At 38.6% G+C, this 25,404-nt stretch overlaps 4 protein-coding genes across 9 annotated transcripts in view; 1 reads left to right on the top strand and 3 right to left on the bottom strand.

The window, feature by feature from the left end:
* The first annotated feature begins 10,802 nt into the window (after positions 1-10,802).
* LOC112163389 (intracellular protein transport protein USO1-like) lies at positions 10,803-13,792 on the top strand. Its single transcript, XM_024299756.2, has one exon. It carries the CDS (start codon positions 10,883-10,885, stop codon positions 13,790-13,792), a length of 2,910 nt encoding a protein of 969 aa, XP_024155524.1. The 5' UTR covers positions 10,803-10,882.
* A 2,857-nt stretch (positions 13,793-16,649) lies between these two features.
* Positions 16,650-20,824, bottom strand: LOC112136188 (protein AMBP). Its single transcript, XM_024257807.2, has 10 exons — positions 20,664-20,824; positions 20,030-20,172; positions 19,471-19,547; positions 18,676-18,792; positions 18,428-18,529; positions 18,002-18,063; positions 17,483-17,567; positions 17,228-17,395; positions 16,978-17,151; positions 16,650-16,801 (listed from the first exon to the last, which is right to left on the bottom strand). Exons 1-10 carry the CDS (start codon positions 20,781-20,783, stop codon positions 16,776-16,778), a joined length of 1,074 nt encoding a protein of 357 aa, XP_024113575.1. The 5' UTR covers positions 20,784-20,824; the 3' UTR covers positions 16,650-16,775.
* A 150-nt stretch (positions 20,825-20,974) lies between these two features.
* Positions 20,975-23,469, bottom strand: LOC112136189 (protein AMBP). 6 transcript variants are annotated; one of them, XR_004948820.1, is made up of 8 exons: positions 23,305-23,469; positions 23,060-23,205; positions 22,912-22,988; positions 22,716-22,838; positions 22,228-22,329; positions 22,076-22,098; positions 21,933-22,005; positions 20,975-21,681 (listed from the first exon to the last, which is right to left on the bottom strand). XR_004948820.1 is itself a non-coding variant. In XM_036214577.1 (8 exons), the coding sequence occupies exons 1-7, from the start codon at positions 23,404-23,406 to the stop codon at positions 21,978-21,980; spliced, it is 582 nt and encodes a 193-aa protein (XP_036070470.1). In that variant the 5' UTR covers positions 23,407-23,468; the 3' UTR covers positions 20,975-21,681; positions 21,933-21,977. The 6 variants fall into 6 exon arrangements, 4 of the variants coding, with proteins under 4 accessions (XP_036070470.1, XP_036070471.1, XP_024113576.1 ...); XR_002917299.2 differs by having other exon boundaries at positions 22,076-22,113; positions 23,305-23,467; XM_036214577.1 differs by having other exon boundaries at positions 21,933-21,986; positions 23,305-23,468.
* A 1,130-nt stretch (positions 23,470-24,599) lies between these two features.
* ptgdsa (prostaglandin D2 synthase a) overlaps positions 24,600-25,404 on the bottom strand; it is a gene marked incomplete at its 5' end in the record, with an annotated part of 2,062 nt that continues 1,257 nt past the window's right edge. The window contains 4 exon segments of the mRNA XM_024298681.2: positions 24,600-24,798; positions 24,885-24,916; positions 24,997-25,098; positions 25,175-25,285. Coding sequence (XP_024154449.1) covers positions 24,885-24,916; positions 24,997-25,098; positions 25,175-25,285 — 245 coding nt within the window.

The raw sequence follows: 25,404 nt of genomic DNA, 5'->3' as shown, positions 1-25,404 counted from the left end.
TGCACCAGTAATGTTGGGTTAGGATGTGAGGGGCTGTAAGATAGTGGTAGAGAGTGGATGATGGGAAAAGCTTACTCCATGCCAATCCTGTCCAAATTTCAGAGATTAATTTCTAATGAACTACTGCTGCTCTGCAGAAACTATGTCCTAGAAAAGGACATAGTTGGCTAAAAATGTCCATTGGGAACGCTTTTACAATAGATCAAAAGATGATGAGATTGACACTTTAAGAAGTTAGAGTTTTGCAGCCCCTAAATACCATTTAATTTTTATTTATTCGATGATCCTGATCAGATATTAGCAAGATCGGAGCAAAACAAGAGGAAGCCTTTTAGTGCACACAATGTAAGTTCAGGATGAAAAAGTGCAAAAAGAGAGCAAAAATGAAAAATTGAGGCACCAGAAAAATCCAACCGAATGAGCAAAAGAAAGTGGGTACATGGAAGGGTTTGATGCTTTAAATTGGACCATAGATGGTGGTGTTGTTCCAACAACTCTTCCACTTTTCAAAAAGATTTATACATTTTTTGCCATGAAAATAGAAGATGGCCCATCAAAGCTTTGGGTTGTTTTGTGTTTTTGTTGAAGCTGCCGTATGTTTCCTGATCCTAAATGTATGGATTAACCTCCAGCACAATGATTCAGTTTCATGCACAATGAGCAGGCTGACCGTATGGCTGGATCTGGGCTAACGAGCTCAGAGGAGTTAAAATGGTTCACTTCTCCAGCAGCACTTTCACTGCAGATCCTTTAGCTTTGTGTGACAGCTTGTTTGCGGTAACAGCACTAGTTACGGGGCTTACAGTGAATTAGGTTGTTAACACAGATGTTGCAGCAGTTTTTTTCATTATAGCAGGGAAAAATAGGATTAAACAGATTAAGAGATTAATTTCTATATGCAATCACTGAATCTCTTCCCATCCTACATTTGAACGTGCAGATGTGGATGCATTTTTTTAAACACGCATATGGTTGTTGTGATCAAAAGCAAGATGAGATTTACATGCTTTATTGTTAAAAATGAAAATTAAACAATCCAGGTAGGAAAACATGAAAATGAATTATTGAAGATGGATTTTTAAAAGATATTTGAAACACAAGTAAACTGCAAATGTGTTCTAGAAACTTTCCAATAGAATAATCTGCTTGAAAATGTAAGAGTAACATGACAGGAGTTTGAGAAAAATGGTGGAACAACTTAATGACAGAGCAAGACACTTCAGCGACTGAGAACAGCAGTAAATACGTGATAAATGAAAGCCTGCCACAGCATGACTTTATGGCATTTGAAATACGGCTCCAGAGTAACATTTACACTGACAATCAACGTGCAAGAGCAGGTATTACATTACATTTCAGGTGTCTATGCTCAGCTGTGAGAGGTTTCCCAGAGCTGTACATTCTGTACTCTGGCTGCAGTCCAGCCTCAAAGTGCCTGCAGATGATGTGACCTCATGAGAAGAGCAGACAACAACAAACCAGGAAACAAAAAATAATTATTTTGAAAAAATTATCTAAAAATGACAGAAATGTGAGTTTAGTAATGCAATTCTATTAAATTTAATGCCTAATTCAGATTTTAAGTAATCCTAATAGGTTCTACACATGCTTCCTTTGTGATATTAGACCAATCTTCTGATGAAACTACCTCCAGGTCCTCTAAGCTGAGAAGATCAAGATCAAACTTGGGCCTTAACTGTATAAAATCTGCAGGCATTCACTGATTATGCGACTTAGGTCTGCACTCCAGTCCATTTTCTCTAAAATACGACATCGATCTATTCAACCTGCAGGTAAAATCACAGTGACCTATGAAGACGCCATGTTTCTGAAGGTCAAGTTGAGAGTTTCATTGTTCTTTGACTGGGTAAACTCCAGAGTTAAGAGTCAACTTCCTTAATTTCCTTTTTTTTCAGGATGGTTCTGGTTCTGCTTCTAATATCTTGGATGAAGCAAATCTTAGTTGAGATTTGTCAGGCTTTGATGGCTAAGGAAACTTTAAAGAACCACTCTAATGAAAATTATGTTTTAAACATGCTCTTGTGGCATTTTTCTCATGATGGAGAGCATGTGTGAAGAAAATAAAGATTAAAATATCATTTTGAGTTTTTTTTATTCAAATTGTTGTGAATTGGGAGCAGACAAAAAAATGTAGTTTGATAAAGATTGTAGCGTGACGTAGAAGCTACGATCTCCCTGCTCCCTGCTGCTAGACAAATGGATTCTTGTTTGTATTTGTTTTCCTCATCCGCATCTGGCTCAAAATTGTGAGGAGGTATAGCTGGAATATCACAAAAAAAATCTTGTTTTATCTTAATATTTTAAATTAAAACAACATTAGTAACATTTGAAACTTATTTTAAGATGTAGTGTTTCCATTCTGTGATGAATCCCTGTTATACTCATAAAACTAACTAACGAATCCAAAACACAACAGTAAAGTAAGTAAATGTGATTTTTATTTTTTGATATTTTGACCACTTGATGGCCAAACTTATTTACAGCTATGAAAAAAAAATCACTTATGCTTTTGCTTTAAAGTAGACGTTAAATTAATGTAATTTTGGAACTGATGATGCATATTTGCAACAATAGGCATCACTGGGTAGCGTCACAAGATGCATTTTTTTTCCATCTAACTCCTTTTCGGTCAGACTCTTCTGTCTCCTCTGAGTCGAGGGGGTCAGAGTTCAAATAATCTGAAGTCAAATCAGGTAAACTCCTTCCTGCACACAGAAGAAAATGACTCCATAGCTCACATAACGTGTTAATTCAACTGGTCATCTACTATTTTAATACATTTTAATAAAAACCATTTATTTAGCTTGAGTTTAGAAAACTGTTCAAATGTAAAAAAAAATGCTAATATTAGTAGAATTCTAAAAGTTGGACTTAACTCTATGATTGTGTGTGTGCACATTAATGCATAAAGGTACATAAGGATGCACACACAATGCATTTATGTGTGTGTCCATGCATGTGTACATGTGTATCGGGGAGTAATTATACAGAATAAAGGCCTGCTTGTACAGAGAGAAACTGTGGGTTTTGAAGTGAGATGGGAGATGATTTTCTGTTTGGCTGAACAGGCTGAATGGTTCTATTCAACAAGCCCCCTTACTGCCCATTGTCCTCCCACCACCAGCCCTCCACACACACACAGGCACACACACCCTGAAGTGGAAGTCTAAAGGAAAAGTTTGATTAAAACTTGAGGGAAAATGAGCTAAACCTGACAGCTTTTATCATAGGGGGAAGTTTGGTCATATTTCCTGATGCAAAACTGATACAAATATTCTAATGAGCCTGAAGACACTTATCATATCAGTGAAAATTAGGATGATTTTCCTTTTAAAATTGGCGTCAATTTTAGTTTGATTGATGGAAAAGTCTTTTTAGACCTTAATAAGAAAATTTGACACCAAATATTAATCATAAAGCAAAGGGTTTAGTTAGGTCCAGCAGTTGACCACATGAATGAAGAAAAAAAAATCCAACTCAATAGTCAGTTTGCACATACCGCCTGGTCACACAATAGTCTGACCAGGCGGTGGAGGAACTCACACCCGTCAGGGGTTAATAATCGTCTGTCGCTGCTTTGGAACCCATTAGGACATTGATCCGACTGTGTCTTTTATGCCACCTGGGGAAAAGAATGTGCCGGGCCTTCTGTTGTGTCTGCTTGTCTGGGAGGGTGTTGAATGGTCATCTAGCCCCTGTGAGTGTGTGTCACACAGAGGTCAGTCACAGCAGAGCAGCTCAGAGGGTCACACTGTGAGGGGAGACATACAGTGGAGAGCCAAATGTCAGTGGGTCAAGGGTTGTTTCATCCAGAACTCCAACATGTCCCTACTGTTTGTAAGCAAATATAGAAACCAACATTATCCACTTAAGAATCGGTAATTCCATCATCAACTCGAGGAGGGAGACATCTTTGAATGCCACATAACTCACTGGTTGTGTGAAGGCATCAAACAGTTCAGTTGTTCGACTTGATCTCCGCCCAGTTTCTCAACATCCTGCACTTGCTGGACTTTGAAAGTGTTTGGCACAAAGCTGTAAGACCAGTTTCAAAAGACACACACACACCCTGCTGAAGAGGAAGCATGGGTGGCGCACTCGGATGAGCGAGGAGTGGTGGAGATGTGGGTGAAAAAAAAGGTGTGGTTGAACATGCCAGACATTTCATTATGAACATTGAGACAACTTCAAAAAGGAGAAAAGATAGTGGAATACCTAAGAATATTGATGCTTTGATGTGTGAACACTCTTGTTAAGTCTTCAAAGACTTTTTATTTAATATTCACCTTCAATGTTTAGTGGTTTGAAAGAAGTGCCGCCTTTTATTGTCCTTTGTACTTTGGAAATCAGAGCTGATTGATGGTAGAAAAGAGGTGAGAAAAGAGAAACAGGTGTGTACAGTACATGGATGGGTTACAGCTGGTAAACGGAAATTACTAGAATTTTTCACATTTCACCAGGAAGCAGTGGGTCAGGGGTCTGAGCATTTGCTTTGGCAAAGCAATGTTTCACATTTCATATTTAAAATGAACATGCAACTACTATGCCCATTATATTGGAAAATGTTTTCAGTTGTATTTCACCATGTTTTTAATCTATTATCTCAGTTGCTTGATGTCTTTTGTAAAGCTATGTGCAATATGGAAAAAATGTGTTTTTCATCTGGCTGGTTTCTGTCTTACAGAGAGGTTCTGGATTCCTTTGTGGGCTATTTAGATTTAATTTAGCAAAATACTTTTTTTATTTTTTCTTCAGTCTTCTAATTTGACCTGGAGAGAATTAGTATGAAAGTATTTTATTAATTAAGAAAGCAAATAGAACCCTACCCGAGACGTCAGGCATCACTAATGTAAACTACTATTACAGTTTACAACACCTGTTTGAAGTTGTCATTAATTCTAGCCACTAAAGGGCAGGAAAAGTGAAGTTTTTGTCTTCTAAAGCAAGATATTGTGAGTGTTTAATTGAGATTTTCCTGTAAAGTGTGATAGTTTCTTGCCATTGAAAAAACACTGTCTAAACTTCTGCAACATAATTTGAAACATTGTCAATCATCTGTTTATTTTAAGAGTAAAAAATGACTAAAGAGAGATTTTTTTTTAATGTACCTAAAACAGAAAAACATGGTAAAGAATTCATACCCTGTTCACTATGGCTTGGAATGCCTATACATTTATAGTATGTCTATCTAAGACTTATTAAAAATTATGAATAACACATTTTTAATGATAAATCTTTACCTTTTTTTTGCACAACTTACAATTTAAAAGTTTAAAACTTTTACCTGAAGAATCCAAACTCCTGAACTTGAGAATACACAGAAGTTGTGGATAATTTGGCAACAACAGCATTTTCACACATCCTTTACTTGATTTTCACTTTGTCTCCTAAATATGTTTTCTCTGCTGTGGTTCTGACATTCTGCCTATGTGCACAGGAGGCTAAAATGCAAAAGCATGAGGGTGTGCACGGCTGTTAGAGTCTCTGTGAGTGTTTAATGGGGAGACCTGTTGCAGGTGTTGCTCATGACAGCTGCACTGGACGTTAAGAGACTTTTTTTTTTACTGTAGGAGGCAAACAGAGCACTCTAGCAGCCTGTTTCTGATGGAAAACACACAACATAGTCTGGACTGGCTATGAGAAACGATATGTCCACCTTCACCTCCTTCTTTTCCTCCACTCAATCCCTTTTCTCCTCCTGAGACTGTAAATGTGTCCTGGATAAGAGCAAGCATGAGGATCTGAGTGTGTTTTCCAGTTCATGCTTGTGAAGAATGTAACTTCTAAGGCGTTCCCCAAATTCAGATAAGATCTGGTCTACGGGCCATATGTTCACAGCGTGTCAGCTCCCATCTGTGAGCAACCTTCATCCAGGGAGGTCTGCGGCTTCATCTGGAGAAGTCGCAGAAAGATTCAAAGAATTTCCCTCTATTATTCTCTGGCCTTAAAAAAAAAGACCAAGAAGTGTGGAACTTGTGCTAAATTGTGAATTTAAACAACATATATTGGAAAAAATATTCATTTTTCAAATGGTCAAATATTGTACTTATTTATTAATTTATTCATGTATCAAGTCTCAAAGTAAATACATTAAAAAGAGACTCTCTTAGATGGCCTTTACCATGTGCTATCACACTAACATGCTCCTCAACTTTCTTCTTTAGAAAAACGTTCTTAAATTGAAGTTTTCTGAAAATACTGATGGGAATTCCAAACTTTCACTCCAATAAAACACGTTTGCTTTAAAGTAGCGCAAGCAACTTAAAACTTAAACATCTTATAACTATTGTAAGCTTTCTCATTTTTAACTTGAATCACTCCTAAAGAAGCGTGCTGTTCCACTAAATCTTTACATTTTCAATATTGTTTACTCATGAAAAGTCTGCAGATTTCAAATTCAACTCTGCAAATGTGGTATTTTCAGTAAGCAGTGAAGAAGTTGGTCATGGAACCTTTTGTAGAAGTCTTAGGAAATTCGAGGAGACAAGGCTGTTCTGCAGTTTTTTTTCCTTTTGCCTACATTAGCACTTAAATATTTAAGCAAACAAATGCAATACGGTGAAATAAAAAGACACAAATGTATATAACGAAGAACAATTGCTTTTGTTTTTGGCTTTCTTTAACTTTATATATTCAACCATCAGCAGAAGCAGTCTTATCTTTTTTTAAATGGTCTTAATAGTTTTTGCAACTGTTGTTCTGCACAGTGGAGCGGAAGGAGCTCCGTGTGATGACAGCATTGCCATGCAGTCCCTCGGCTGCCTATAAAACGAATTAAACAAGCCAGTAAACAACCAGCGAGACAGAAAGGTGCAGCTGTTGTGTGGAACCAGCAGAGCGGCTGTGGGAATGTTTCTGTCTTATTTGTATTTTTCTCTGGGTGTCTTTTGGAAACTTTTCTGCACAAATGATCAAGGTTATCACATTCTCTCTTCACATGGGAACTTCTGCCTTCTCTCTCAGAAAACAAGGCGAATTGTCAGAATGAATCAGCGTTGCTCAAGACAAAGAGGACTCCTCTAATTAGCTCTGTGCTCACTTTGTGCTTGATGATTGCCATTTATGCGGGCTGCACCAGGTGATCTGGCCTAGTACGGAAGGTCACAGCTGTGATGTCACTTCCCTTTCCCCTCCGGATATTCCCAGCATTCTACTGCCAGCAGCCGGGAACTCTGGGAAGCGAGAGCAGGAAGCCTGGCTCCTCGCAGGAGAGCGGGTACAACATGGTGAGGCCGTGCAGAAACGTTTACAGCACAGTATGACTCAACATTTGTGACTGATATGGAAATATATGAAAATACTGGGATGTAGTGATGTGCTCTCAATGATCATTTATTGGAGCAACATTGCCACCTTCTGGTTTTTGGGTGGCAGTAAATCTGATGCGGGATCATTAAATGGTAAATGATGCACACTTGTGCAGTGCTTTTCTACTGTCATAAGACCCAAAGTGCAATGTGGGGATCAGTGAATTCAACAGATGGACAGAGAAGGTGGGAACTTAACACATTAGAAACATGCTATCTTCTCAAAAGCTCAATCAGAGATGTTTATATAATTTATCTGAGTTTAAATAATAAAACATTTCTATTAAGGAGCTTGTTAATCCATCAAAGTAAAATCTTCCTCTGAAATTAGTCGTATATCCTCCAAAATTGGATCAAGTTGCAGAATATGTGCAGGTCGCTACAGATTCAGTTTACTGGCTCTTCCTAGTACACTCTCCGATTATCCAATCACAGCGCGTGAAAATCCTGACGTTTCCGTGGGCCAGCTAGCTGGCCTTGCACGTGGTCTACTCCAGATCTGATTGAAGCAACAGTTTGGTCGACAATTATTTTATGCTACAGGGCCCGCAGAACTGATTGTGAAGGCCTTCAGGCAGATTTCTTTGACCCTAGCAACAAATGGTGCTGCAATGTGATTGGTTAATGCTTAAATAGGAAAATACACGTCTGGAAGCAGCGCAACCAGGGAGACAGCAATGAAAGGACGAAGACAGAGCATTTGGAATTATAGAATACGTATTCACGGAAATAAATAATAATTAATATCAGTCTGTGATTCAGATATTTTTAGGCCAGCAGAGAAGGCCTTGCAGGCCCTGACGGCCCGCCACTGCTACTAAGAGATGTTGCCTCAGCCAAGGATGAAGGAGAACCTGTAACAATGACTCGGAGGCGTTTGGATCCATGTGCAGCAGGTAAGTTTAATAGCAACCAAAACCAGGCAAGGGCAAAGACGAGAGCATAATCCAAAAACCAGACAGAAGTCAAAAACATGAAGCAGGACAGGGAGACGAGGAGACTTGCAAAGGTCAAAATACAGGAAGGCCAAAGACAAGGTAAAGACTCAGAATAGCTTGAGAACAAGGCAATGCTTCGCTCAGAGCAGAGTCCAGACAGGGTATATATAGAAGAAGGTTTGATGAGGCTGATGGGAAGCAGCTGGAGATGACATGGAGGGGAGAGCATTGACTGATGGGATATGGAGTGAGGAAGTGGCTGAGAGGGTCAATATTCAGGAGAGGGCTCCCTCTGGCGGTCAGAGATGGAACTGGGAGACCCAGCCCTGACAGAACCAACTGAGCTCAGTCCCACTTTTATAGGTGGCTGGATGAGAGTGACTACACCTGTGCAGCAACACATCCTGCCACCTTCAGTTTAAAAAAAGCAGGCGAATAAAAAAGTGAGCTCAACCTTTGACCTTCTTATTTTGTGCTATCTTCTGGGGTCCACTCTTACATTGACGTGTTGACCCTCCTGTGACAAAAGTGGACAAAGTTAGATAGAATTTCACATCTGCCACAAACACCAGTGAAAATCAAAAATCATTAGAAAATAAAGTTCAGTGCGCTGTCTTGTAGGGTCCAGGTGACCCCACTATGTTAACGTGCCTAGGATAGCACAAGCGTTACAATACTTCTCTCATTCTAGAAAAGATTATTTATTGTGCAATCAAGAGTCTTATTCGTCTTCCTCCTCGATTGTGTTCTTCCACAGCTAACGGTGGGATTCACAAGGTGCTGCAGAGTGAAAAAGACACCTTTCTCATTTCTGAGTACCGACCCTTCCACCATCAAACCTACATTAGTAGCTTCTTCCTCCACCCACGCTCAGTGAGTAATTCATCCCTTCTCCACATGAACATCTTCTCCTCCATCAAACAGGTGAGCTGGAAAATGTGTTTTCTTACAGAGAAAGCTGTATGTGACGTCACACAGAGAAGTGGTTGAAGTTGATGTGGTGAACTGTGAGCGGTATGGAAACAGCTGTGAGGACTGCATCCTCTCCAGAGACCCTTACTGCAGCTGGAGCAACAAGCAGTGCACCGAGAAACGGTAGCTAACACGCCACTGTTATTTTTTGACATCTAAACAGATCAACTTTATTTAAAAAACAAAGTGACAATCTCTGAAATGTTGACCATTTTTTTGGCTTTCAAAGGGGAGCGGTTAAACTACAGTGGTTGACTTTTTAAATATTTTTTTTGTTTTGTTTTGTTTGTTATTCGTGGAAAATCTTTGAAAAGATTCTGAACTTTGGATCTTCCAGCAGAAATTAAAGTGCTGAAGTTTGGATTTCTTCATCTGCATTGGAAATTTGAGCTTTTAGGAAAACTAGAACATCAAAATAGGTCACCATAGGTCAGTGCTGGATGAAGACTTTTTTAGGCTGCTGTATATATAGGTAGAGTGGAGCGGTTTGCTCCATTGTTGGGGTGCAGCATGTAGAGATGGGATTTATGTTCCTGTGGAGGGAGCTGGAGCTTTGGGATCCATTCCTCTTCAAGAGTTCAGAGTCTGGCTCATTGACTCCTTTCTATATTTGTTCACTTTTAATAAGTCAAGTTATTCATGCAACACCGTATAAAAACAAAACTGCTTTGTCCCTGTTGGGGTCACGGGGGTGCCGAAGCATAACCAGGCCACTCCTGGGTGAAAGCAGGATACACCTGACAGGTCTCCAGTCTGTCGCAGGTCCTCAATCACACACCCATTCACACTCACATGCACACCGAGGGGCAATTTAGAGGAAACATTTCACCTACGAAGCATGTTTTTGGACGGTGGGAGGAGTCCCCGGTGAAAACCCACGCATGCACGGGGAGAACATGCAAACTCCACACAGAAAGGTCCCTGTTGGTGGTTCTGGTTCAGGTCCACCCGCTGGGACTTGAACCGGGGCCTTCATGCTGTCAGCCTTTGCTTTCCAAAACATTTCATTTTTATTTCATTTCATCTTTTTATTTAAACTTGGTTTCTGTAATGTTGTTTGCATTTTTAAAATGTACTAATGTGTATTTTTTTTCTTTGTATTTGTTTGGTTTGGTTAATTGACTTATTGATCTTTAACATATTTTTGATTTGAGTGATTTGTTGGTGTGATTTGCACTCCATAACCAATGAGACTACATCAAATGACCCACATAAAACAGTTCTTCAATTCTCAGGAATCAAACCAAATCTTTATTTATAAAGCATTTACCAACCTGGTTACACAGAAAAAACCAGAAGCGTATAACAAATGGTCTATCATGACATCATAGACGTGTCATCACAGCCATTGACTTGTGATATCATCAAAGGCTGTGATGATGTAATGTGTCATACAGGTGGTGATGTCATAACATCAAAGAGGCCTATGATGTTAGAACGCGTGGCCAGATGTGATGATGTCATTTCGCATCATCTTGGGCCAATGATGCGATTTGACAACATAGGTAAAATCTCTTGAAGGGAGCCGTTAATGTTGACTTACTGCTTGACTCTCAAGAGCTCTGCTAAAGACCGCCGCCAAAGCAACGGACTGTTTGGGATCAGAAGAACATTCTTTTTCACCGACCAAAATTTTCTTCCAAAATGCCTTGTTTTAGAAGAAAATCTCGCAACACGGACTGCTTCCTGCATCACCAAGTAGACTCTTTGGATAAAGAAAATGACATTTTACGTCACGAAATACAGGCTGCTCGTGACACTTTGAATGACAGCATAATGACAGAGGAAATGTGCAAAGACCTTCGCAAACAGCGGAAAGCGGCTTCTAAGTTAAACATAAGTTTGCAAAAAGAACTTGAAAATCTAACAAAGAAGCTTAGAAAGCAGACCGATTTGGAAATCGAAATAAAACGTTCCCAGGATAAGTTAGACAAACTCGACCACTTAAATAAAATATATGAAAGGCAGACGGCACGTGCCATGGAACAACTGTCTCTTCAGAAAACCCAGGAAAGCCAACTGAAGGCGTTGAAGGAAAGGGAAGCCCTTTTAAGACGAAAGAAACGCCAAGTGGAGGACAACTTGAGCGCTGTTAATCCTTCAGACCGTGATCTCTGGAAAAGGATCAAAGACAAAGAAGCTGCAATCCAACAGTTACAGCAGGAAACTGAAGATCTTCAACACACCTTTGAGGAAATACAAGTTTCCTTTCAAAAAAATAAAAATTTGAACAAACAGCTGAAAGTCTTACAGGAAAAGGAGAACTCTCTTAAAGATTCTGGTGTCAAGCTAGCATCTGAGATTCAAAAGGTTAAGGATGAAAATAAAAAGTACAAGTCGATAATGGAGGAATTAGAGGCAGAACAAAAGACTCTTGAAAAGAAAAACAGAAAATTTCTTGAGTTGGAGGAAGAACATGAGAGGATAAAAGATGTGACAAAACATTTTAAGCTTAACATTCACCAATTGGCAGAGAAAAATTGGACCCTTACGAAGAAAATCCAATCTTTCCAAACCGCTTTGGAATCCAAAGAAAATGCTAAAGCAGAATTGTTGGCTTTAAAGGAAGAAAAGACGCTTCTCCAGAACATCACACTCAGACTCCAGCAAGACATTCAAAAACATAAGATTGAAAATCCTGTTCAGATGGAGATCGTGCAAGCTGAGACGGATTCTTTGAAGATGAAAATCCAGGGAGAAAAACAATCTGTCCAGCAAACACAACAGGAAGTCTGTGCTCTGGAACAGGAATTTCAAGCACTGCGTGATGCTGTTAATCAGAAAGAAGAGTTGAAGGAAGAACTGTCTCAACTGAAGGCTGAGAAGAGAACGGCTCAGAACTCCATTTTCAAGCTGAAGAATCAAATACAACAGCTTGAAAAAAGTCAAGATGATTGCAACGTCATGCAGCATAAACTTGAGCTGGAAAGAGAGAATCTCACAAAAGAAGACCAAAAACTGAACACTTTGCACAAACACTATAGAAACATGACTGTAGAAATTAAGGCTTTAAAACACAAGATAACGTTATCTGAGGATGAACATCAGGCCCTGTTAGAAGAACACCAATCTTTAAAAAGGGATTTGGAACAGAGGACCAAGGCGGAAGCAGAGTTGGATGGTTTGAGGAGAACAAGTTCATCTCTCAACAACGTCATAGACACACTAAAGCAAAAGGTTCAAAGACAAAAGGATGAGCTTGAACATCTCCCTGACCATGTGAACAGCAGGCTTTCTGGAGGAACAGCCAGCTCATATGATCCTCAAGCTCTTTCCAGGATGGTCAATGATGAACGGATTGCTGTGGAGAATTTAAAACAGGAAGCCACAGACCTGGAAACCCAACTGCGTGAAATAGAAGAATCCTCTACAAGCCAAAGAGGTTTAAGGATCGAACTGGAAGGAGTGTTGGCTGAGAGGAAATTGGTGGAAGAATCTAATTCCAAGCTGAAAAAGGCCATCCAAAAACTTCAGAATGAACTCAGAGACAAATCAAAACTAGAAGATGAAGTTGTAGCACAGAGCAAGGCTCTTGTTGCTCTAAAAGAAGAAGAGAAGGAGATGGAAAAAGAACGTCAGAGCATCAAGGCTGAAATCTTGGATCTTCAATTCAACAAAAGCAAACTGGCTGATGAAAAACAGGCCCTTTCCAAGAAAATCCAAGAGAAGACAACTAAAATGAAGATGGAGGTAGAAGCTGAGCTGACTTCTCTGAGGAAAGTTAGATCTTCTCTCAAAGAAGGCATAGAACAAATGAAGCAGGAGATTCAAGGATTAAATTCTCAGCTGGTACGATCTGTCGATGACTTAGCCTTTGAGTTCAAAGACATGCCTGACGTACGGACCCTTGAGGACATGTTTGAGAAAGTTGAAAAAGAAAAGTTCGACATTCAAAAGTTAGAAGAGGAATGCCGCCTGCTCCAGAGCGAGATCCAAAACATAAATGACTCTGCTGTGCTAATTTCAGACTTACACCAAGAACTAAAAAATCTTCAGTCTCAGAAAAAGTTGAAGCAAGACACTATTTCTGAGTTGAAGAGTGAAATCTTGAATCTTCAGGAGGATCTTGGTGGATACAATGAGATCAGAGCTGAAATTCTTTCAGAAAGGGAGACTCTAGATGCTTTGATCCAGCACAAAAATGATTTGGAGGAAGAATATGTTAAAATGAAGGCTGTTCAAGAAAAGAAGAGCAAGAATGCTCCTTTACCACTGGACCTGCCAGAGAAAACCCAAAAGAGGATGACGTATGCAGATGAGCCAAAAAGATTCCTAAAGAAACCTAGACCCAAAACTCCTCCTTCATCATCCAGTGACTCTGAAAGTCAGCTGGAAATCAAAGATTCGATGAGGAAAGTAGACGAGCCGACAGGTTTCATCAGGCTTTCTAGACCTAAACTTGCTCCTATATCAGTCACGAAACCTAGACCCATAACTCCTCCATCAGCCAGCACCAGTGAAATATCTAAAAAAGACTTTTACCCCACAGTTGGGAAGGCAAAGCCCGGACAATTCCCAACTGTTAAGTCATCAAAGAAATACAATCTTTGGTGATGTGTTGGTGAACTATCCAACAAAGCAAAGGAAATAATCTTCCTTGCCATTCATTTTATTAGTTTGTGCAATAGTGACACCATGTTTAGTAATGTTTGATTCTGATGTGTTTGGGTTTTATTTTTGGGGGTGATATTTTTTGGTTTTGTTCTTATTGTGTCATAAAGGGTGTGACTGTGAATGGAGACAGATGTCTTCATTTCAGTCAATGACCTTATCAGGGGTGTCAAACTCCAGGCATCAAGGGCCGGTGTCCTACATGTTTTTCAGCCAACCTGCTGTTGAAGCTCCTTACTGGTTAAACACACCTGATCCAGGTGATCAGAAGCAGATACGGCAGGATTTCTGGAAAACATGTAGGACACTTGTAGGCCTGGAGCTTGACATCTAATCCCTAAATTTTTTATTAACGTCGTTTTAGTTCCACCCCGGCCAGCAAGGCCCCATATAGTTTAAATGTGGCCCCGATTGGGCCACATTTAAACTATATGGGGCCCACTAGACCTTGCTAGCTGGGACATTAATAAGTCTTTTTTTTTGCTTGATATTTTTTTATCTTGGGTGGGGGGTATGTTAGTAAATAGGTAGATTTATATTGTTAGATGAAGATGTAGGTAGATGAATACGTAATTGTACATGTAGAATAGATGAAAACGTTGATGTAAATAGACAATGTAGATGTAAATAGGCCCACACCCCTCACACACACACACATATATATACATACACACACACACCACCACACACCCACATATACATACACCATCCCCCCACACACACACACACATATATACATACACACACACCCCCACCCCTACATACACACACACACACCCACACACCCACCCACACAAACACACACACATATATACATAAACACACCCACACACACACACATATATACATAAACACACACACACATACATATAACTCTGCCTAAGTGATTCTGTCGGATCACTTTGCCAGTCCCAAGCCTGGATGAAAGAGGAGGGTATGTTTCTTGAATTTTCTTTTCTATGTAACGTCACGTCTAGACACAGCTTTATTATTCCGCTGCCAGCACAGCCTCACATGGTTCAAAAATAGGCAGAAAATTTGGGCCCCAATTGGGTTTCTCCACAGTTTCCATGGTGGCCCATACCTATGTTTGCACACATTGTGTCGATGTGGGCAAACATAGGTGGGACAAACCCAATTTTAACCCACTTGGCCTGGCTAGATAGATCTGCAGATCTATCTCTAGATCTACAGATCTATTGATAGATCTATCACAGATTAGATCTATCTGTGATGGATCTACAGTCGCATGTGGCCTTACAACCACCTGTTCAAGATGTACCCTGCCTTCCCCCAACAGTAACCAGGTTAGACTCCAGCAACTCCATGACCCCCAGAGACCCAGCATTTTAAGAAAACGGATGAATGATAGTGTTGTTATAACTAGAATGACAAAATTAGCTGGACATTATAATGTCCAGCTAATTTTGTCATTCTAGTGGCTAAAATGTGTTTCCTAATGTTTTGTTAAGTGAGAATTTGTTTTCATTTTAAAAGTGTCATTGCAGGTTTTAAAAAAACGCTGTATAGAAAATCACAAGAAATTACAAATTTACTCAGGTTGTTATAAGAAATCAACAAAGCTGCTGTTGTGTTTAGATGTACTATTTTATAGTGAAGGTAAAAGGGAGAATCTGGAATACAAAAACTGAATCTTAAGTCAAAATTATATTTGTGTTAAGAGCGTTTATAGTAACAAAATAATCTTACTTTAAGAAAACACATCTTAGTAATTAGAATTTTTTCCCTATATTATGAAATTAAGCATATTTTTTGCTTTTTTTTCTAATTTTAAGAATTTTTGACGCATTTCTTGGAAGGCTGCTTTTGCAGTGTATTTGCTGCAGCACACACAGGTCTGGCAACATTGTTTTTATGTGTCTACAGCTTCAGTGTTGGGTAAATTACTTTAAAAAAGTAATTAATTACTTTACTTCAGTTACTGGGTGAAATTATAATAGAATTATTTTACTTATTAACTTTTTTAACCCTTCCGGTGTCCTTAGCTTGTTTACATTAAAAGTTGGGTCATCTGGACCCAACAAGACAGTGCACTGAACTTTTTTTATCTTTGATTTTTGAGTTTCACTGATGTCCATAGCAGACATAAAATCCTGTCGACCTTTGTCCACATTTGTCATGGAAGGAATCACACATCAATATGTGGTTGGAGTCATCTGGACCCCGAAGACAGAGGAAGGGTTAAAAGGAATTCACACGTTGCTACTTTACTTTTTTTTCCAATCAAATAAATTCTCAAGGAAATGATAGAATAAACAAGATCTTGTGCAAAATATGAACATGGTTGAAGACATAACCAGGCTTCATTAGACGGGTCTCTGCTGCTCACCTGCAGCTCTGGGAGTCCGACTTTGACAGATCCCCAACTCTGCATTGTTTCTTTATAATCCGTTACTCCCAACACTGAGTTTATAACTAACATTTTTGCATCAATCAGATTGACACCAGCATTAAAAGGAAAAACCTCTGTAAACTTTCACTCATTTCACACTTAGTGCAATAACTGGGTTCAGTAGAACTCTTATTGTGAAGGGGTCCCACGTTAAAAAAGGACGACTTTTTCTGTGACTGTCATGGTTAATGATGGCAGTTGAGTTTTCTAGATGACCACAGTGATGCCCTACAAAATAAAAGTGATATATCATGATCAATAATGCACACAAATATCTTCCAAATGCTTATTTTCTAATAGTTCCGTTTCTGTGGTAGATTTGCAGTTGACTGTTTTATTTCAGAGACCAATGATTCCGTTGACCAAACAAAACAACTTTCACTAATAAAAGAAGATCTGAAATTTCTTTATTTGTATTCTTTGAATGTCATGTGAAGTTATGGCATCTTTCTTTGCAGTATAATTTTCGCATTTCACGGCTTGGTGGTGTATTTTTGTCTTATTTGCACCAACTCAATTCGACATCAGAAGCTCTTCATCTGTGAAAGAAAAACAAATTCTTTTAACATCATGCAAAAGGAAGATTTATGCTTTAAAAAAAATCAACACTTTTAGCTTTTAAACTGAAACAAAAGTTATTTAATGTTGCAGAAATGTGCTAATAAAAATGGTAATTTTGCATGTTTCTGTTCATCCTAATCTTTTTCTGCCTCACCAGCTTTTATCACCCCGCAGTATTCCTCACACTCTGCCTTGGTGTAGAACTTGTTCCCATTAGCTTGGCAGTAGCCTTGTTTGGAGGGCATGCACAGACCAGAGGTGGAATTAAAGGCCCAAACAGGTGGAGACCCCATGCAGGGTTTGACGTCAATGGGGAGGCGGCACACAGCTGGAACCACAAGTCAAAACCTGAGTCAGAAAAAAAAAACGCCTGCACACTTCGTCAAATGCATGCTAGCCCTCACCCTCAGGTCGACATCTCTGCAGACACTCTTTTTCTGTTACGAAGTTGTTCTGGTTGCCAAGGCAGCCTCCGAAGTTGAAGAGCTCACATGTCAGCGAGGTGGAGTTGTAGAAGTAACGCTGGACCATCCCAAAACATGGCCCCGAGTCTGGAGCTGATGCACACGCCTCTGTGAAATGGAAAGGACACCAAAACAGAGATGTTTCATGAATTTCATCACAACTGTGTACACATGAGTTATGACGGACGTCTGTACCGGTTCCATTGAACAGACTCATTTCAGCCCCGGAGCCTTCAACATCTGCTGGAGACAAAGAGGGCAGCACCTGTCTCCTCCACCTCTGCAGCCAGGAAACATATCAAGTCAGCGACAAATGCAGAAAAACTCAGAAGAGAGAAAGCCTCCTGGACAAGATGCGAAACATCTTCAGCTTAATAAAACAAGAAGTTTTTAAAATCTTTCTCTGCTATGAAACCAACCTGGAAGAATGAGAGTCTTTGCAGAGAGAGACTTCAAAATAAAAGTTTTTAAAAGAAAAACAACCTGAAGTTTGTCATACCCTTTAGCAAATTGTTATTTTAGTTATTTTTCTTTAATCTTTAATTCTTTAATCCCGATTGGAAATGGGACAGGCATCTTTTATACAAAAATAAGGCGATGTATATCATCATAAAAATAGGAAACGTCTACATTTGAAGGGAGTGTGAAGAACTGAATAAAGGAAGAACAATTTTTGGTGATTTTATTTATTCCCCTTAGTTTCTCAGGTTCTACCTGAGGATTTGGCTGTGGTTCTGGTTCTGGTTCGGCAACCTGCTCTCCAGGAACACATAGACCTGCAAAAAAAATAAAAATAAAACAACAACAACATCAAAAAAGAATAAAACACTTCTACTAAACTGCCAAATGTATTTTTTTAACCCTTTAAGACCTGTGGCCTCATCCGGTGACGCTAAAACACAAACTTAACATACTGTTTTTTTTCAACCGTTAACACAATTCCAGCAGATTCTGAAGGAGGAATGCTGCTCAGATTTTCAGAATCCACTGGAATTACATTGATCGATTGAAAAGTTACAGTAAATCAACATAAACACTGGAGCTTTGGTGTTAATGGGTTAATATTATGGCTCTAATCCTAGTTTATGTTACAAATAATTTTCTTTTCTTCAAATCTGAGACAAACTCAGTGGTCTTCACCTTTGTCTTCTTTGATGAGGATGGTGTCTTCACCCATTCCCTGCTCTTTGACCAGTGTTTTGAAGTCCTCCAGCACAGAGGGCCTCACAGTCATTGTTCGACCTGAGGAGGGGTGGCACCAAAAAATATGAATTATTCAGTTTCACTCCGTTTCCTAAAGTTGTGTGGAACATGAAAGTCAAATCTGACATTGAAATTCCATTTTGTTAAAGATCTTTTAAATGTGATTCCTAAAGGGAATGACTCACTGTAAAGCCTGAGGTTGGTTATCTTTTCCCCCGATGGCCTGATCTTGTTCAGAATCATGACAGCGTACTCATTGTAGTTTGTGTGGAGCACATAAGCGTCCACTTTAGATCCAGATCCTGTAAGACAAACAGACGTACACATGAATCAGAGTTTCTGTTTATTTTCTGCAGAGCAGAAGATAAAACAGCTGCTTTTTAGTGCATTAAGTTGGTGCAATCATGTTGGGGCATCAGAAGCGGATACAGAATGCAACTCTACTTATGTAAGGTATTGAAAGTGAATATTTCATTCAGTTCATTTTAAAACAATTTCACCTAAGAATTGGCTAACTGATGCGGTAAAGTTTAGTCCTGACAACTTTATTTTTTTATAAAAATCCCTTTACAAGTAATTCTGATGAATACTGGACAGATGCATGGGGTCAGTTTTTTTGTGGTGGGCCATTCCAAAGTCAGTTTCATGCTGCCTTCCTTCATGGGATCATACTCATGATGTCATCAAATTCCAGCCTATCTGAAAACACAAATGTGGGCGGAGACAAAAACGCCTGACAGTTGATGAAACACACCCAGCGAGGCCGTCCAACAGAAACGTTTCTAAAGATTGACTTTATTTGTACTAATTTCGGTTGTAAGTTTGAACGGTTCACAACAAACATATATTTTTGGTTTAATCCTCTAGTCTAGTGCTTTACTGGATAAACTGGTTTGTTTCCAAATTCTTTTAAATGGGCTTCAATCTGGAAATCAAACAATTTATTTTAATGTATAAATGGTCAAATAAAAGTAACTCACGATTAGTAGTGTAGAAAAATCGTCCTTGTGTGCCAGTCAGCTCCATATCTTTAATGACCTCCTTACACATCCCATATCTGCACAAACACACATGCCATGCATCCTCTGTGAAGATCCAAATATTCATTATCAGCTGCCTACATTTGGGTCAACGCTAGTAAGTTCCAGTTTGGAGCACATTTCATGCAGATCTCCAAGCTGTCAGTAAATTATGAGCAGAGGACACAATAACAACACATAAACGTGAGATGATATTAGGTGAAAGTTACAAGTGGTTTCTTAGAAATGTAATCCAACTTCTGGTGTTAAAAAACATTTATAAAAGCCATTTTGACCTTTAATATAAACTGCTAACTAGTATATTAAATAAAAAATGTAAGGTAATGTAAAGTACTGCATAAAAGTGGTTGTTACCACTTTATTTAATAGTTAATTAATGCTTAAATAAGCATTAACTAACAATAATAATGGAACCCTTATTATAAAGAGTTACAAATTTCACTTGTTTAAAATGTCTGAATTCCCAAAGGACAAAATGTACCTTAAACTCGAATTTTACCTGAGTGCAGTTCGGGTCGTCTTGAGCTTTGTGTCAACTGCACTTTTCTGCACAAGCCATTTTCCTATGGCTGTATTTTGCCTGTACTTTGGGAGGTTAGGACTTGTGGTCGCCAAGACGACGTCATACCATGTTCCCAAAAACTGTCAGGGAGAGAAATCATAAAATCAGTATCTGAGTTACAAAGTAGACATACAGCATAAATACATTTTTGCTTTATAATGTCAAATTTGCTTATTCCAGAAAAAAAATGTTCAAAATTGGAAATAAAATGCAAACAAGAAGATAAAGTTTGTTTCACCTGAACTGAACTTTTTTTTTTTTGGACAGGGAACATTAAAAAAAATCCCAGTTAAAACTCACACATTTGAAAGTACTTCAATGTTGCAAAAAAACTTGAAAGTTTGAAAAGTAATTGTTTGAACTACATATGTTATCATATTTTCCTTCTTGAAAATTAATCAAAAATGCAAAGCAAACAGCAGTTTTCTCTTAAATGTAACCAAGATTACATCATACAGAAGAGGAGTTGTCCTTTTTTTAACAGAAACAGATATCCATATTCCTGGCCAATAGTTAAAATGTCGTATTTTTTTTTTAATAACTACAATAAGCAAACAGGAAACTGTCTCACCTTCATCAAAACAAAGTTCTCCTGTGTGGGGTAAAGAGGATCTGGAAGTATCGGAAGCGCCTGGAGGGTCTGGCTCCATCCCAGCGCCAGGAGCAAAATCAAACCTGCATTTATTTCCATCCCGGCAGAACTGTCTGACACTGAAAGCACTTAGGGCATGCTAGGTCTGTGGGCCGTGTGTATATACCCTACAGCCTGTGTGTACTCAGTCTCACAACCAACAAAACAAAAACAAACATGTCAAGGAGCAAAGTTCCACCTTTGCATCTTTCTCTGCAGACTAACTTGCCAGCATAAGCAAACGACCACTCAGACATTGGACTTCAGAGCTGCAGTAAACCCACAAATCAATACCTCTCATGGTTTTAGACACTAAAACTTTTTCACCATCCTTAAATAGAATTTGTACATTTTTGTTGTATTTGGGAGAAATTTAATAATTGTTGCAATCTTTAAGCCTTGATATGTGGATTTTTTTTTTGTAGTGATAAGCACTTATAGTGTCCCTCTTTTTAAACTACAGCTGCTGTTTCTCCTAAAAACAAGCGGCTGAAATCACATCTTGTCCTCACACTTTCACTTCCCTGCATGTCTTGAAGTTCACAGACTTTTATTACACCATATCTCTGATTTTTGCTCTGATTTTGCATCCTATAATTAGAATTAACTCAATTATATTACATTTACTCATACCATTTATTTTAGGTTGACATAATATATATTTACCATTTCAGATTTTCACAAACTTGTGGGTTTATATGCAGGCTATAAGGCTTAAAATCTATTACTTTGATGTTACAGTTTAAATTTTTTTTCAAAATTTTTTTTTCCACCCATGATTGGTAGCAGTTTTTAAAAAAAATCATCCTGCCTTTATAAAAGATGTTCTTTTGGTTTGTCATCAAAAAGTATGTTTTTAGCCCAGAATCTTAAAATGTTTAATAAATTTAACACATATAACTCCTCATTACAAATAATCCTGATCATCTTCATCAACCTCCACACATGATTGTTCTCCCTGTAACAGCAAACAATATCAAGATGTTAGAATTATTATAATTTTGAATATTTAGTAGTCATGCAGTTGTCATAGTTTAGAATTTATAGCATTAAAATTATCAATTTAAGTAAATCTATTTTTCATTTATATGATGGCTCCAAATATTTCAATACTAAAAGATTACTCTTTCTCAAAATAATAACTAAATTAAATCAAATGTTTTGAGGTACAAACTCCAGTCAAAGCTGTTTGGTATGACGTCCTCTCACCTGTTCAGGTGTCTCCATTTTTTTCTGAAGAAATCAGAAGTGGCTTCACAACTTCTTAGGAAGAAAAGTCAAATTGATAAAAAAAAAAAAAGTTAATGTTTTCAGCTAGGATGTGTTATTCAGACATTAAGGGAGACAGGTACCTGCAGCTGTGTCACCTTTTCACCTGGAAAACACACACCTGGGGAAAGTTACAGAGCAAGCATGACTCTTTTTTATGGATGATTTATTTTTATAAAGTAAAAAAGTTTGATGATCAGAGTTCAAAGGACAGGGATGGCCTGTGTGACTGTACCCTTGTTTTGGTTGATAATAACGGCGTCTTCATTCATTCCATAATTCATGGCTAGAGCTTGAAAGTGGTGCAGAACAGCAGGACTCACATCTGCAGTTCGACCTGAAAAAATTTTCTTTAAACTTTTACATTTTGAAAATACCCCAAAATTATTTGAAATAAAAACAAAATGATTTAATTTGTCCCTTATGTTTATGCAGATCTTAGAAAAATTGTAATTGTCATATAAAAAAAAACTGAAAAAATTAGTGGACAAATTGTTTATAATCTAAGCATAAAAATAACTTGATTTGCTTCAAAACAGAAGTGACTTTCATTTCAGTATTTTCTTTACCTTTTTGCATTTATTTATTTAATCCTCCTGATATAAACTGTAACTTAAAGTAAATTAAAGCCTAAAGTTACTAATTATATCCCATAAAATAAATGAAGCTGCATATTTAATGACTGAGTGACTACATATTATTTTAAAGTCAGAGTTGACTCACTGTAAAGTTTGATTATGCTGGTTTTGTTTCCTGATGGCTTCTCTGTGCTCAGCTGCAGCATCACTGCATAACCATCATCTTCATCAGTGTGAAGCACAGAGGAATCAATGTCTGCTCTGAATCCTGCAAAAGAGAAATAAATGAGGAACATCGCAGCATCCTTCTTCGGTGATGCTAACTTAAAAGTTAAACCTACGAGCAACGTGATGGAAGAATCGTCCTGTAGTGTTGGTCAGGAAATACTCCGTGGAGGTTTCCATGCAGGAGCCATTCCTGTCATCAGAGACAAGTCCACTCAATAGAACTTTTCTAAAATGTGGTCACAGAGATTGACAGAGTCTGACCTTAAGGTAGCGGTTGTCATGGTGAAGTTGCTCCCAAAAGGAACATGGTCTAGTCTCAGAGCAACTATCAGCGGGTTTTCCCTTTTTCGTTGCATGTAGTGCGGGCATGTGGATGCCACCGCCACTTCGTACCACCCCCCCATAAACTGCATGAAGGACAAAAGCTTTTATGGAGCATCTGCATGAGTGTCACCATGACAACAGCAATTCAATTCTTCCTTTGGAAGTATTTCTCACACACTCACCTTCTCTAAATCAAAGTTCTCCTGCAAAAGAATCGGATCTTGTTGGGTCCTGGCAGAACCCAGAACCAGTAGAACCAGCAGGCGTGTGACCTTCTGCATCATGAAGGTCTTTTTTTGTCTGCTGAACTGATGACAGAATTCTGATTCTCTTTCTGTGTCACACCGGCTTTGAAAACTCCCACCCACATCGTGAGGAAAGCACAGCTGAGAGGGCAAAGTTCTGTTTTCCTCTTTATCTCATCCTCTGTGAGTGTTTGCTGCTGTGAGTGGTCAGAATCTAATTACAGGACTTCAGATCATGAAGCTGAAGCAAGTCAACAGGAAGGAAACAACACTGTTGTTGGGTTTTTGTCATTTTTGATGGATTGTACAGTCTGAGGATGTGCAGAATCAAACTCGTGGACTCTGGTGTTCATGTTGGAAAAAAAAGTTTCTCAAAGAAGAAAAACATTTTCTGTTACTTTAAAGAGTAAACACAAACATACCATATATGTTCATTTAACTTAGCCAAAACACTACCGATTATTTCTGGGTCAACAGGAGAAGTGGGCCTGTTGCATTGTGGGAAACTCTATGATAAAAGAAGCAAATAAGGCTTCAATTTTAGACTTAAAAGAGTGAAACCTTAAAGCTCCATTATTGTCACCCGTGAGTGAGTGAGGGGAAATTTGTTCTCCTCATTTGATAATGTTTAGCGCTCGTGCCTTAAAGCGAGAAGTGGTTCAAACCCCAGCTGGGAGCTTTCTGTGTGGAGTTTGCATGTTCTCCCCGTGCATGCGTGGGTCCTTCCACAGTCCTAAAACAGACTTCATAAGTTGACTCTAAGTTGCCCCGAGATGTGAGTGTTTGTGTTCTACAACTGACTGCAGACCTGTCCAGGATGTACTCCACCTTCACCCAACAGCAGCTGGGTTGACTCCAGTCAGCCCGTAATCTCGAAAGGGATTCAGTTGGTTTTGAAAATGGACGGACAGACATTTGAGCCATCACCTGAGAGAGCAGTAGAAACCATTTCTGAATACGACAATCAGTGTATATGGATTCATGGCCGCAAAACTGAAATTAAAGTATATTTTTCTAAACAATAAAATGGGATTTTTGTTGGCTCTTTTTGGTTTCTATGGTTTTAGTCTGTAAGAAACTGGTCTCTGTGGCTCTTTTACTGAGTTTGCAAACGCCTGAGCTAGACCTTGTTCCATTGGGCCACAGATCTCTATTTGTAAATGTATTAACTCATTTTAAAACAATGATTTACAGAGTACAGAGTTTTATTCAAGGGCAAATACACTCAAGACTGGAGATTATCGTGTTTATTCAACTCTTGACATAGAAAGGGAATAAAAACAAAATGACAGAACAGAACCAGGCACTTAAATTTCATCAGCTGTGTTATATTTTATAAACTTTGTGGTACTTTGCAACACTTCATGTTAAATCCTGAAAGCCGGATATTGGAGCAGAAGCTGATTTCTTCATCCCAGGAACACCAGAAATCTGTGGGAAAAAGATAAAGCTTAAACGTCCATACAAAGATATACGCACATTGAAAAGGACACAAAAATGAAAATAAATCATCTCACCTACTCTCCGGGTTCAGTTATCGGGCAATTCTCTGTTAATATCAGGAGATACAAGAACAAAAATGAGAAACTTCTATTGATTATTGTGAGAAACCTGCAAACGTATGTTCACCTGCTAGAGGTGGAATCAAAATGGACTCTTTGGATAAACCTTGGGACAAAGCCAAGGCCTTAAACTTCTGGAGAATGTTGTTGCGAACTCTCGGCGTGCGGCCTGCAAACAGCAGCAAATGAGGATCTAAAAACCCTGAAGGGTAAAAACAACCAAATTAATAAAAAACCCGTCTTACCGTAAAGGGCCACCTGTGTGTACTCTCTGTTAAAGACCTTGTACTTAAGAACCAAAGCATAGTCCGTGTAGTCTGTGTCCACCACTGTGATGTCCTTTTCTATGTTGTGACCTACAAATATAAATTCAAAACAGTAAAAAACCTAAAAAAGTAAAGTAACATTATTTTTATTTTATTTTTTTATGAAAATAAAGTTAACAAAATTACTGGAGACTATTGATAATACTTTG

The sequence above is a fragment of the Oryzias melastigma genome, linkage group LG12, assembly GCF_002922805.2.
Source record: "Oryzias melastigma strain HK-1 linkage group LG12, ASM292280v2, whole genome shotgun sequence".
Taxonomy (NCBI): domain Eukaryota; kingdom Metazoa; phylum Chordata; class Actinopteri; order Beloniformes; family Adrianichthyidae; genus Oryzias; species Oryzias melastigma.
This window is presented reverse-complemented; position numbering and strand designations above follow the sequence as displayed.